Source organism: Cryptomeria japonica, chromosome 9 (assembly GCF_030272615.1).
Source record: "Cryptomeria japonica chromosome 9, Sugi_1.0, whole genome shotgun sequence".
Taxonomy (NCBI): domain Eukaryota; kingdom Viridiplantae; phylum Streptophyta; class Pinopsida; order Cupressales; family Cupressaceae; genus Cryptomeria; species Cryptomeria japonica.
The window spans coordinates 351,509,215-351,523,030 of record NC_081413.1 but is presented as its reverse complement, the minus strand read 5'-3'; the positions used below and the strand labels follow the sequence as shown (position 1 = coordinate 351,523,030).

General features: G+C 35.9%; 1 protein-coding gene across 1 annotated transcript in view; it reads left to right on the top strand.

The window, feature by feature from the left end:
* LOC131029704 (uncharacterized) overlaps window positions 1-13,816 on the top strand; it is an 88,013-nt gene that overhangs the window by 26,556 nt on the left and 47,641 nt on the right. Inside the window, exons 4-6 of the mRNA XM_057960305.2 lie at window positions 10,586-10,686; window positions 10,832-10,904; window positions 11,048-11,186. Coding sequence (XP_057816288.2) covers window positions 10,586-10,686; window positions 10,832-10,904; window positions 11,048-11,186 — 313 coding nt within the window. The remainder of the gene's footprint in view (window positions 1-10,585; window positions 10,687-10,831; window positions 10,905-11,047; window positions 11,187-13,816) is intronic.

Sequence of the window (13,816 nt, the reverse complement as noted above, 5' to 3'; positions counted from 1 at the left end):
CTAAGTTAGGGTTTTGATATGATTTCAATGTCTACAATATCCAAAATGCATCTAGGTTAGAAATTCCTTCTAAAAGCACATAAGATTATTGAAATCTCACTGAATTATTAAAACCCTAGGCATGGATATAGACCCTAGACTTGAAAATAATCATCTAATCAAATGAATTGTGCCTTAAAGCATGCTAGATGATCAAAATGTGATGGAAGAATCATGTTATGAATGAAACCTCTTAAACATAATGAACCCGAAGCTGTACCGGCATCATTAAGGTCTGATTTCCATGAAAATGGTCAAGTAAAACCTGATTTGGACTTACAAACAAGCTCTAAACTGACTGGTAACTTCAATTTGGAAAAAATTGCCCTTGTATTGATGCACTTTTGATATCAAATACTGATGTTTGCCTGATTACTGATATAGAATCGCTGATCTTATTATTGAATTCACTGATTAGCAATGATGAATTCGCTGTTCTTGAATGGCGATTGACTTGGATGATAAAAGGTTCGCTAATTTTGAATGGAATTTGCCTTGCTTTGATGGAGTGCACTGACCTTGAATGAATTCACTTTGTCAAAATCGCTAAGTGTTGAAGCTTGATCGAGATCGCTGTCACTTGATGAAGTAAGAAATCGCTGCATGAAAGGATGAAGTCGTGGATTGATCAAATGGAATGATCAATCCAATCTTCTATAGAGTTGTAAAGAGGTGTCCTTTCATTGCATTAGGCTGACTTGCATTTTCTATTAATTTTGAATAAAAATTTTCATCGCCTTCCTAGGCGAGGTGCTCCAAACATAAGCGCTCAAAACATACCTGATCGCCAATTTGGACAAGCTAAAAAAGTTCGGACTTTTACATGTGCACCGACTGAGATGGATTGGGTTTCCAGGGGGTCACCAACTGGGATGCTAAGGTAGATCGGACTTTTGGTACCCCCATTGATTGGAAAAGTTTGGACTTTTTGGGTGTCATTGACTGAGAAAGTTCAGACTTCCAGGGGGTCATCGACTGAGTCTCTAAACTTGTTGACCTTCCTTAATCTTCACTTCACGCGTACTGCTTTGTATTGATCTTCTTTTCATCATTTGCTTGATCATTAACTTAAACATTTTCTTCCATTCTTGGGCGGGGGTTTTCACTTGGCATGGACTAAGCTTCAAGTGAGTTCGTGGATTAGACAGGGCATTGACTGAGGAAGATCAGGCTTTCTGGGGGTCACTGACTGTGCTCAAAAGTAGCTAGCCTCACTTATTCAGTTTCTTTTCTGGGGGTCACTGATTGTGCTCAAAAGTAGCTAGCATCACTTATTCAACTACTTCCACTTATCAAATATCAAACATTCATCCTCAAAATGTTCATTTCGCTTAACAAAAGCATCTTCATCTTAGATCAGACTTTGGAGGGGTCATTGACTAAGCAAGGGAGAGATCAGACTTTGGAGGAGACACTGACTGGAAAAGTTCGGACTTTTGAGGGGTCATAGACTGACAGCTAATGCCAGGCGAGGCTTTTGGGGGGTTGCTGACTGTGACTTATCCAAATTTTGGGTAGAAGTACTCACCTTGCTGACTCAAAGGGTCCTTAGTCGTTGTTAAATCCTTCTTACACAGTCTAATTCTTCATATTGCATCAATGATATCATTCTCATGACAATCCCCATGCTTGCATCCATTGTCTCTATCTTATATGATGATGATCAAATGGAATGATCATCATATGTCATTGATAGCCAAGGTGCTAAGGAGCAAATCCATTCAACTTCATCTCATCTAAAGGATCCGACTACTGCCAAACCTATCTAAAACCTAAAACTAAAGCAAAAGAGGGGGTCCCCATTTGCGATGGGGCGATGTATGAAAGGGTCACAACAGGTTGGTGTGCCATATATATGATGAGAACCATGGTTTATATATGATTGAAAACTGTCTATTGTTACTCTTGTGTAACTGTAGACTGATTTTTATGGTTTTGTGGATATATTTCCTATTGTTGAATTGTTATTGTTGTTAGCAATCTAGTATACCTCTAGATCGATAACAGGATAACTGCATTTTATATGCAATTTTCTGATGAGGCAGTTAATATAGTAGTTTTTCGCCTTGATCTAAAAGCTGCATACCATATTCATCAAAATTTACAAGGACTAGTAATAAATTATATATTAATTCTAGAATAGTAGTGTAAGATATGCATATTTGTAATATTTGAGAATGCAATATATTGTGTTTATTTGTGTTTAACTGTTTTCTGGTACTTATGGATTAAGGGGGCTTTCGATTTTTTTTGAGTTTGGATGATGCTTTTCCCTTCAGAACATATGCCCTTTTTGGTTAATGTTGGCTCCCCTATTTGGTACATATTGTGTTGACGTGGTGAAGTTTGTGGTCAACGGTGAGGGATTTGAAATTTTTCTTGTTTTAAGGCTTAAGGTACAGGTCACCTACAGTAAAATAACGAAAGATTATTACCTAGGCTTATCTAATTTCTTCAAATCAAAGAGATTAAACAAAGTAAATCTTTCCTTTTATTTGGAGATTTGTGACATCAAGGAGTATATGATTTTGCAATTAATGACACTCACAGACTTACATCAACCAAAAATATTTCCTTAAAATGGTTTTCTTTTATAGTTCAATTCCTTTGTTTTCTAGTTTTTTTGGTTCGTTCTAGTTTCTAGTTAGAGTGTTTGATACAATTGCCAATAAGGCACTCAATCCAGCACAATGAATCATCCTTGACGCTCCACATATGATTGCATGTCTATTTTGAATTCCGTTGTCATTGACTATGTGGCATGCCAGATTATCCTAGAGAGGTCTACATGTTACGCGCCGATCTTAGGGCCTTGCATCAAGGTTTAATTAATTCAAAGAGCCTTATTGGTTCCAAGAGGGGTTGTGCTTAGAGCTGCTTTACATTTTAAAGTTCTTAGCTTGAGATTCATCTAAAGAAGGCAGACTTTTTAAATCTAAAAGCAACCCACCTAATATTTTGGTCTCAAATCTCCCCAGTTTTAAATTTATGACCATACAAGCTCTTCTGATATGTTATTTTGATATCTTTTCTATGGAGCGATATAGTTGGCAGGACCGGTTTACAAAGGAAGTACCTCAATTTTGTGAGTTGTTCAAAAATGGTTAAAAACCGATGTTTAATTTCAATTATCATAACCACTTACAAACTTTTATGGCCCCAGGAAGCTCGGTTAACCCAAAGTGAATTTATTCAAAAGTAGCTACAGGAGAAATTAACAATTTCTCTATATTTTATATACAACAATTTAAAACATTTTAAGATGTTTTAAATCATTTTGAGAGCAGCAATTTCATGTGAATGTGAAAGGGTTATTTCATTCTTTAAAAGAAGCGGTTACAAAAACTGAAAAGGCTGATTGAAGAGTCTTTAAATATGTAATTAACAGATTATGGAAAAGAGGAGGAAAAAGGGGAAAAGAAAACTTAGTTTTCTTAGTTTTCTTTTCTGCACAGTTTTATTGTACAGGAGTGTTGAGTCTATGAATTCACATTTTGACATTGAAGGAATAAAGAGGATGTTTCCGAGTCTTTGAATTTATTAATGTTTTCTTTAAATTGCAAAGAACTGTGCTTCTTTGTAATTACTTTCAGTGTCATTCTGTTATATCGGGCTGTGTATGTATTTAATTTTGAAGCTTTGAATTTAGATTAAATCATTTTTTGAAAAGGGCTTGTTGCTCTTTTTTTCCCTGGGTATCATTTGTGAGTGTGGGATGAGCAAACTTTGTGTTGTTTGTCTACAGTCACTATATTCTAAAATCATTCTTTAACATCTACTTGCATGGTTATGGGTAGGCATTAGTCATTGACATGGGCAAAAGAGTATAAAACAAAAGTGACAAATCTGTTAACCAACAGATTTTGGCGACTCTGCTGGGGAAAGAATCAAAGTACTGGTGTCTTCTTTTCTCAAAAATTTAAAGGTGCCTCCCCGAGGTTGGAGGCTGGCGGCTCTGTGAAGTGAAATGTACCCAGAAGCATTACATTCCAGCAAAGACTTTTGTCAGGTTTATTTTTCAGAATTGCACTATGGCACTAATTTCTTCCCAGTCATGGGGAAATCACTTTGGACCTCTTTCTTTGCCACAATATTTGCCATTACCTGAACGATGAAGAGAGCACTTCCCGAAGTTCAGTGGTGAAAACCATCAAGATGCTGAAGACCACATTCTGGCATTCACAGTTTCATGCGGCAGTTTGGGGGTAAGTGAAGAAGATGTTTTTGTGCGATTATTTATTGAACCTCTTATTGGACCTGCAACAAATTGGTTTCAACATTTAGAAGAAAAGTGTATTACTGATTGGGATTCATTGAAGAACAAGTTCTTGGGAAGGTATAAGGGCCCTGTTGATGAAGTTGCTTTGCTGGGCCATTTTTTCAATATTCAGAAGCAAGAAGGTGAATCCATCAGAGACTTTGTGGATAGGTTCAAAAGGCTACTCAAAAAGATCCCTATCTCTATTTAGCCAAGTAAGCAAATCCAGCTCTGTACTTTTATTTTTGCATTGCATCTAGACATTCAATTTGAGTTGAAACGGTGCAAAGTAAATGATATTGAAGTTGCACAAGAAGAGGCTGTAAAAATAGAAGATGATTTGATATTATGTGGGTTATGGAAAGAATACTGGGTTGTAGATAATTCAAGTAATATACCCATGAGAAAACCTATCATGCAAAAACCAAGTTTTCAGCATATATGTCTCCAAAATGCTCAACCTCCTTTTGTTGAATGTTCTAACCTCTCTGTTTTTGATTCAAAGCACTTCTGTGGAGACGAATTAAGCCATTTAAAATTAATCCTGATATGAATAGGGGAATTGAAGCATATTATTTGCATTATGAACAAGATAATGATGAATCCATAAGCCCATCAAATGACAGAAAAAATGAACAATTCCTCCATGATGTTAATGGTGAAGAGAGTAGTGCAAATGAAGTTGTTTCAGCCTCCTTATCTACTACAGAATTGCAATCATTTACTTTTACTTGTGATGAGGAGCAATTGGAGGAAACACAACACAAAGATGAGGTGTTGAACATCCATTCTTCGAAGTACATGCAAGCAAAATACGAATTCTTCAAGCTTCTTGAGCAAAATGAAATCTTTTATGGCTGCAAGAGGAGGTCAGGAATGATTTTTCTATTGAATCCTTTCATTTTGAAAATTTGAGTGCCGAAATTTTTAAACAAAATTTGAAAGATGAGGTTAAAAGTAGCCATGATAATTTTGATATAAGTGATCAAATGGATAAATATGATGAATCTCATATTGAGTATACTCCAAATTGGTGCCTCGATGCTTTTGAGGATGAATTTTTATGCGGAGAAGAGGTCATTATGTCTGATTTGCAAGTCATAGATGAGGATGATTTAGTGAGCCATGAAACTACTGAGCCAAATCTTACAAAGGAAGAAGAGATCATTCCAGCAGGGGATGATTTTCAATCACACAAAAATATTATTTGCAATATAGATTTTCAGATTGATTCACTTCTAGTTTTACATGAGACACATATGGCTAATGATTGATCTTCTAGTGATTCAATTGGTTGTTTCCAGGGATGGGATATCAGTTTGGATGTTGCAGGGAGGAATGGTTGTAGGCAATAATATGTTGAGGAGATTCCAGAGGTTTATGATGCTAAATGGCTATTTGGTTTTGGAGCATTATTCGAGAGGTCATATGCACAATTTCTTTTGCAACATTTTCCACCATTATTGGACATGTCAAAAACACAAATTTGAACCCATGTAGTTCCTATGGATCATATAATGGAGACATTGGTCAAATAAATGAGGAATCAACAAATCCCATGGTGGTGGAGGCAAGGCAACATTAAGGAAAATGGCTCTCTAGAAACCAAATTCAGCATAAGTTTTCTCATCTAGTGTAGAAACTAGAAGCAATGGGGTCTGTTGCTTCTCAAGGAGTGACAAACGATCTAGAGAGCATTGTGGGTCATCTCAATGGCAATTTCAGACATGATTTATGACTCAACAAATGTGGGTACCAAAATAATATTTGAAAAAACATTTTTATCTTTTAATGAGTTTGTCCATTTCCAACTGCTCATTTCAACTTTAAAGTTCACAAGTCACCTCTAGGTGTGGTGACTCTTATGTTCTCACAAAGAACCCTAATTTACCATTTGTTTTTTGTAAATCTTATTATTTTTTGAAAGGTATATAATAGCTGAATTCAAAGCATGTAACCAGTGTAGAAGGTATGCATCTCACTTCAGAGTTTGCCTATTTTGTATATGAAATAAAGGCCATTTTGTTCATGTTTTTAGTAATTGTCAGTAATATGGTGTTTGATTTTGATAGATAGTTGCTTATAATATATTAAGTTTCTCAGCTAGTGTATTGTCGCCTAAATTACTAGCTTGATTCATATCAAAAAGTCCACCAAAGAATTTGATATAGCTGTTTTCTTGGGGCCACTAAGAATATTAATCTAGCATCGTTTCATTTGCACCAATTTCAATGAACTCTAATGGCTACATACAATTATACAATCTCAAGAAACGAGGCAATAGACTTTTACCCTTAATTGTAAACAATCCTAAAACTAGTATGTATTGGAATGTGATTTTCAAATGAATGGGAACATGAGTTGACCAAAATGTAATAGAATGTTTCCCATGCAAAAAGTCAGAAGGAGAATTGATTCAACACCTGGAATGAGTCAAGTCAACTGTACTTTGCTCCCGTCATGATGAATTCGTCTGTGATTGAAACTATTGTTTTCGTACATGGCCTGTACATTCTTCTAGTCCACCTCTTTCTCAGTTCCCCACATGAATCTGCTAAAAAATTATCTCACAATATGATTGATCTCTCAAATGCTGGACCGTGAGGTTGTATCTAAATATTTTTGGATAAACCCACATCCTTTTAGTAAGGCTTTAAGACTTAAGTGCTTTTGTTGAGGTTGCAAGGTGATGGGATGTAGGATGTTGTCAAGTGTCAAAATTCTGCACCACATGGACACCTTTGTGTAAGGTCTAACAAGAAGTTTAGCAGATGATGTGAGATAGCAACAAATGTTGTAATTCCTAAGCTTGCTCCCAAAGACTTGACAAAAGCGGGAGTGTGGTATATTGCACACCTGCAAAGAACCCTAATCTCTAACCAGAGAACCGGAGTGGATTTGAGGGATTGTGACTCCAAAGGAACTTTAGACTCAAAGCTGATAACTAGAGGGGAGCACAGCATTGTGACAAGTGTCAAAATCATGCACATCCACACTGAAAGCGAGACTTAAAAAATACGCAAAGCACAATACAGACTATGGAACTGCAGGTTGATGTTGTGCATCTGCATCATGCGAACTCATAAAATACTGACAGATTAAAAGCATACAAGGAGATAATGGGAATGAGTAAACAGTTAAATAATATACCCAGAGATAATCTTGATGTCCATAGCCCTTTCTACTTGGATTTAAAACTTAAAAAAGGAATTTGAATAAAGAAAAACAAAAGTTATGAATGTGGGGAATGAACAAATGCTAGAGTCACATTTAGGCCCCAAGATGCAAAGAAAAGGCGGCCCAAGGCCAAAACTAAGTTTCCAATTTGCTGAGTGGCTCCAAACTTTGATAATTTGGGAGCGTTAGCTGCAACAAGCTGAGGTTTGGAAACAATAGAAGTTGTTGATATGGACGTGGATATGGCCCTATGGGTATATTTGTTGAAAGCTTTGAAATGCTGAATTCAGATGGGTTGTTGTAAGATGCAAATTCGTTTAGCTTGTGATATAAAACCACCATGTATGTTGAACTGGAGAGATGGGGGGACTGTTGCATCTCAACTTAATATGCAAGGAGAGTTTTCAAGAATGGGTTGCAGAAACGTTGCAGAGCTAGGCTAGTTTGTTGATGCTCTTCGATACCATTCCCAGTTGCATCTGCTAATTATCTTCTGAGAGTTTTTATGACTATTCTTCAGCCCTGACACTTTGACTTGCATTTTGTAGATATGGCTTGACTGAAGCTGTGCTAATGTACTAATTTGGATAGATAGCTAGATAGTGCAATAATTATTTACCTGAAGAGATGGTCTTTGAATATCTGGTTTTTGGGGATTTCAAAGTTTATCTTTTAGAGGAAGGGAACCTATTGCAACCCAATCTTTACCAATTTAAAAATGAAATTCTAAAATAGCAGCATATGATATGTGTATATATGAAAATTTGCCAACCGTATTGTATTGTGTGGCTGCAAGCACTGTATGTAACAATCGATAATCTTAATCTGCTTACTCTGTAACAGATAAAGCCCAGGCTCTGTAATAATATAAATTACCTGCTTTCTTTTTGTCCTGCCTGCTGAGAACTGTTGCATTCAGGAATATTTGAATCTTAATTCTAAATATATCTGTGCTTAAATTCAATAAAACTATGAAGAGATAAGTGAACGTGTATTAATGCAGGGATGAGTATACAAGTTGGATTGCTGATCAGATTGAGGGATTGCAGTCAAATACCTGTCAGAGTGTTACACTTACTTTTAATGTTCCTCTCAAGGTTACATATTGGAGTTTACACTCCTATTTTCACATACCATAATCCCCATAAGTGGAACAGGGTACTCAGAAAACAGTTTGTAACTGAAATGTGAATCACCCTTAAAGATTATGGGGCAAATTCAAAAAATAACAAATATTTCGTTATATGTGACTGGAAATCTTGCATTTCAACTGCTGGAAATCAGAAGGCCACAGAGGTACACCAATTCATTGATATATGAAACTAAATTTGCTAACAAGTATAGAATAGATTAGAGTGAAAACTCTCTAGCCCTTTGCATTACATTAAGCGTGGCAACAATAAACCCTTGCAATTACACTGCTGTACCTCAATATCAGGACTGATCTTCGGAAAGCTCTTCCCCAATCTGTAAGTTGCAGGTCTTTCTTTCTCACATAGAGCTCGAGTCCCTCATTTTTTTTTCAAACAATGCTAACATTGATATGCATCTTTTATGCACTGGATCGAGAGCTAGTGAGGTGATGTACATGTAAGAGACTTGTTTGTATGAGAGACAAATGACAAGCATGTAAGAGGTGATAGGAGTTTGTAATTGGCTATTTTGTGTTTTGGTTTTATCAAGTCAGCACACAATCACATCTTTGCATAGCTATTTAATGTACGTTAATGAGGAGTGTGAAACATACAGTTTTGATAGGAATCTCAGGTTCTCTGTTGCTTGTGTGTGTGTTACCCCTTAGTTTCCACTTATAGTTCTGACAGGGTCATACAAAGATGCCTGTTTACATGAAGTAGAACTGAGGGTATCCTTTTACCAAACTCCTCATGTCAGAGTGTTCAATTGAACTCTCACATGGATATTTGGTAGTGTTACCAGGAGATGCTTCCCCCCGCCCCCCCCCTCCCGAGACACATCTCGGAGACAGAGATGCGTCTCTGATACCTTCGCTGCTTCCTGAAATGCCGATTTGAGCAAGAGACTTTGTGTCCACATCTCCTGCATGTCTCCTCTGACCTAGGGGCCTGGAAAAGTAAAAATAAAAAGAAGAAACTCAATTTTACACGGTATCTAGCTATGTTGGATAAGCATGGATGCGAGAGGTTGTCTTTCCACCACAACATTGGCAGGGTTGTGGAGCTTATGCTGATTGTCTTTCGATGATTTGAGGAGTCAATATTAAGTAGATCTGTTCCCTGCACTTGCTGATAAATTTGAGCTTCCTTTGTTCATATATAAATATATAGCTTTAGGTTTTGTAATACCCTATGAACTCATTTTTAAAACTTATTATGATTATTCAGTCAGACTACACTAACAATAAGGATTCTCAAATCAAGGTTTTCTGTCAGATGGCTCGCATGCCTTGATCATGCTTTCTCATTCTGCATGCTTTGCTTTTGTTTATTTAAATTTTGGCATATAATCTAAAAAAATTACTACTTTTTTGTTTTCAAAGTTATATGTTAAGATATTTTCTGGAAATTATGATTATTAAATTATATTAAAAAAATTTGGCGTCTCCAAGTACCACCACTCCTGGTAACCTTGGTATTTGGATTTCACTATAATTTGTTTTGCTCATTTTATTAACTCAATAATACTATTTAGAATATGATTTCAACCCTAGAATTAATATCTGAACAACATACATTGAATGTCAAGCCATCTTCTTCCGAAGAAATTAAATTTCAAATAAAGGCTACAACATCATCTGTACTTCATTATTATCATCCTAACCTTATTTCATTTAGCTCATTTCATTTATGCCGTAAAAATTTAACCTAGATTATATCTTTCCATGCACAGAGCCACTGCCTTGGGGTACCACGCTTGTAAACTGAAATGTTAAATGTGTGCCTTTGCTTGTCAGTTGTGCCTGAATTAAGAGTATAACCTGCAAATAAAGAAAACAACGCATTATTCTGGAGTGCAAATGTTGGCTTGAGACAATTTAGTTTATGTATACAACCAATTGTTTTAAACAGGAACCATACCAATTGGATCAGGTAGATTTAGGGCTGATAATAATTGTTTGGTGTATGTCAAAAGTTGTAGGAACTGTGGAAGGTGGAAGGCCCCCTACGAAGATAAAGACAGATCTGAAGAAACCAGTTGTCAATCTTGCTTGTCACCCACGGAGCCCACTCTTGGTAAATAGTTTATTGGATTTTTTAATCCTACTTTAAATTCTAGGAATAGTGTTTTTACAAGTGCTTAAATTGTTAACTATTTTGTTTAAGAAGTTTTGTTTTGGTTATAATGTTGAACTCATATTAGAAACTGGTGTGATGTCAGTATGTTGCATATGTAGATGGTTTGGTCAGAGCTTACAATATCCAGTCATTTACTGTTCACTATACCCTCCAGAGTAAGACAGCCTTACTATCAGCTTTGTACATTCTTTTGTTCAGCCTATTTGTCTTAAAACATCATAATTCTTTTCAAGAACTTTTTAATTTGTTTAATATCTTAATTTTAGACATTCTTTGAAACTTGTTTAATGCTCTACAGTTGATAATTCTATCAAGCTGCTTGGTGCTGGAGCTTTTGCATTCCATTCAACTTTGGAGTGGGTTTTTATTGGTGATAGATCTGGAACTCTTTTAGCATGGGATGTGTCTGTGACAGCCAGACCAAATATGATTGGAATGTAAGCATTATATAGCATCTGTTCAAAGTTTTAAGTAGGGTGTGCAAGGTAGGATTTTCTATTTGTCCTTGCAGAAATAAATGTCAGAGTGATTACTGTCTGTTTTGTGTGCATTTACATCAGTTGGAATCCTGTACACAACAAAGCATGTTGATTGATAGCATTTGATAATATTAATATCCCTGAACATAGTTATTAATGAAACTGTTTTTCAGGATGACAAATATATATTCGTGTACTTCCCATTTGCTGTGCATGTATGTTTCCATGTGGAATGGGGTGGGCGCATGAAGATTTAAACCAGTATTTATTATGCTATATAAAATTGTATGGTTTATTTTTAAATTTTAACTGTGCCCCTAAAATGTCCCAGGATATTTTTCTGACAGTTCTTTTTTCTCTTGTACTTGGAGTTGGCAACTATGTCTCAAACAGAACACTAAATGCTATTGTCTCGTTTGCTTTGTGCACTCATCATTCATGCTGCAGGCTTATAATATTGACGCTTTCATAAGTTTTCGTTTTGTTTAGTCTGAATGTGTTTTACTTGTACATAGAGAAGCTCAATATCAATTTTATCATTAGTACTGGCTGCTTGCTAGGCCATCACTCATGCATGCTTTTAGTATAGAGGAGTAAATATGTTATTAACAACCATTTCCATTCCTTTTGCATATAAAAATGTCACTACTTCGACAAATCATCACAGAAAACATTTTACTTCGATAAGTCAACGATGTGTCAAGTAATTTTCAATTGAAGTGCAGTTGACCATATCAGTAAATTTACACATTCAGATCAACATGCGTTGTAAATCAACAATATGCCAAGCTAAAATCTTTGAACACATTGTATGTAGATTGCATACAATGAATGATTTCATGTAAATCTTCATTTTGTGAAATACGCATCAGTTGTTGCTTTTCATTTTCATCTCTGTAGTGCAAAACCTTTAGGTCGTTTACTCTCGGAGACTATGTTTTTTTGTCTTGATGTGGAGGTGATGTGACTACACTTTCATCTGGCAAAGGGGGGATTAAAGATTCTCTATCTGGTGTTGCTTCAAATAATTTAGGTATATAATATTACATCCAAAAATTTCTGAAGAAAATTCATTGTAAAAGGTAAGTTTAGGGTTCCCTGGGAGCATCCAAGCATACTTATGATGAGGGGAATGGTTGACGAAAAGATCTATAAATTACAGAAACTTGAAGACTTAATAATGATCAAATTATCTCCTTAAAGCTATAAGATTTCCACAATCCATTCAAATCTTATATGCAGTTTCTGGATTTGATTGGGTTGGAAATTTTTGACCATCAAAAATTTGAAATTTGTGATGGTCAAAATTTTTTTCCAACACAATCAAATCCAGAAACTGCATACAACAAATTATCTCCTGTTTTTCAGAGAGTTGTGGGAAACATAGAAATGATTTGATCAAATGGTAGCATGGTGCTTGTTGCTTGAGGGCTTGAGTAAATGGTTGAAATTTTGAAGTGGGCAAAGAGAAAATATTAGCTGGGCAAGTTATAGATCCTTGTCATATTGGAAGACACATCATCAAGCACTGGCCCAACACTATGAAGAATTTTTTTATCTCATGTACTGGAAAAACAACAAAGCAAATTGGAAGATAAATAGATGATGGGACTTGCCAAGTCGTAGTAGAGTTTTCCTATAAGCACTGATTGGTTGCATTTAATCAGCTTATCATGCTCACATTTCTTGAAGAGCACACAGGAAATACTGAGAGGGGGGCGGGGGGTGAATCAGTATTTCAATTTTACAAACTTTTAATTACGTGAGACCAAATAACGAAAGATATAAAACTGAGAGAGCAATCATTAACAAGAAAAACACAGAATTTCTCGTGGAAAACCCTTACGGGTAAAAAACCACGTTATATAAAATCTTTCATTAACATAACTGGGCACCAAACCAGGTTACATAAGTGAGCACCAACTCATTGAGAGCACCAACTCTGATCAGTAGAGGCACCAACCTCAGATTGAGCACCAACTCAAAACACTAAAACTGAGATCACACCTTCACACCAATCTTTTCTTTTTATATACAACATCACCACTCAATCACCACACACAGCTTCTTCAATCACATCACACCGAAGAGAAAATATGCTAGGAATAACATGTAGGGCACCATCACATACGTTGCACCAAGGAAATATATACCCCTGAATTATAGGCTCAACCACAAAGAATTACAAATCATTGAGTTCATAAGCTCTGTCTAGTAGCACAATGCTACAAATAAAACTAACATTAGCTTTATAATCATCTGCTCCTAACTGCCCCAGTCATAAACACTGTTCAGCTTACCCTTAGATCATGTTCCACACAACACTTAAACTATGCAGTATCAAAAAAAATAAAAATAACACACAACCTCTTTTCTCAGACATAACAGTCAGCCTTTACTGTGTTCAATTTGCCTTAGCCAAAAATCTGTATTTGAACCTCTATGCATACAATATTTCACAGTCGCTTAGCACTCTGTATACTCTAATGCCATCCCCCCAAAAAACTTCTTTTTAGACTTGCCTCACTTTTTGAATGCAATCGATATATCCCAAAAAAGTCTCTACTCAAAAAATAAATTAATCACTG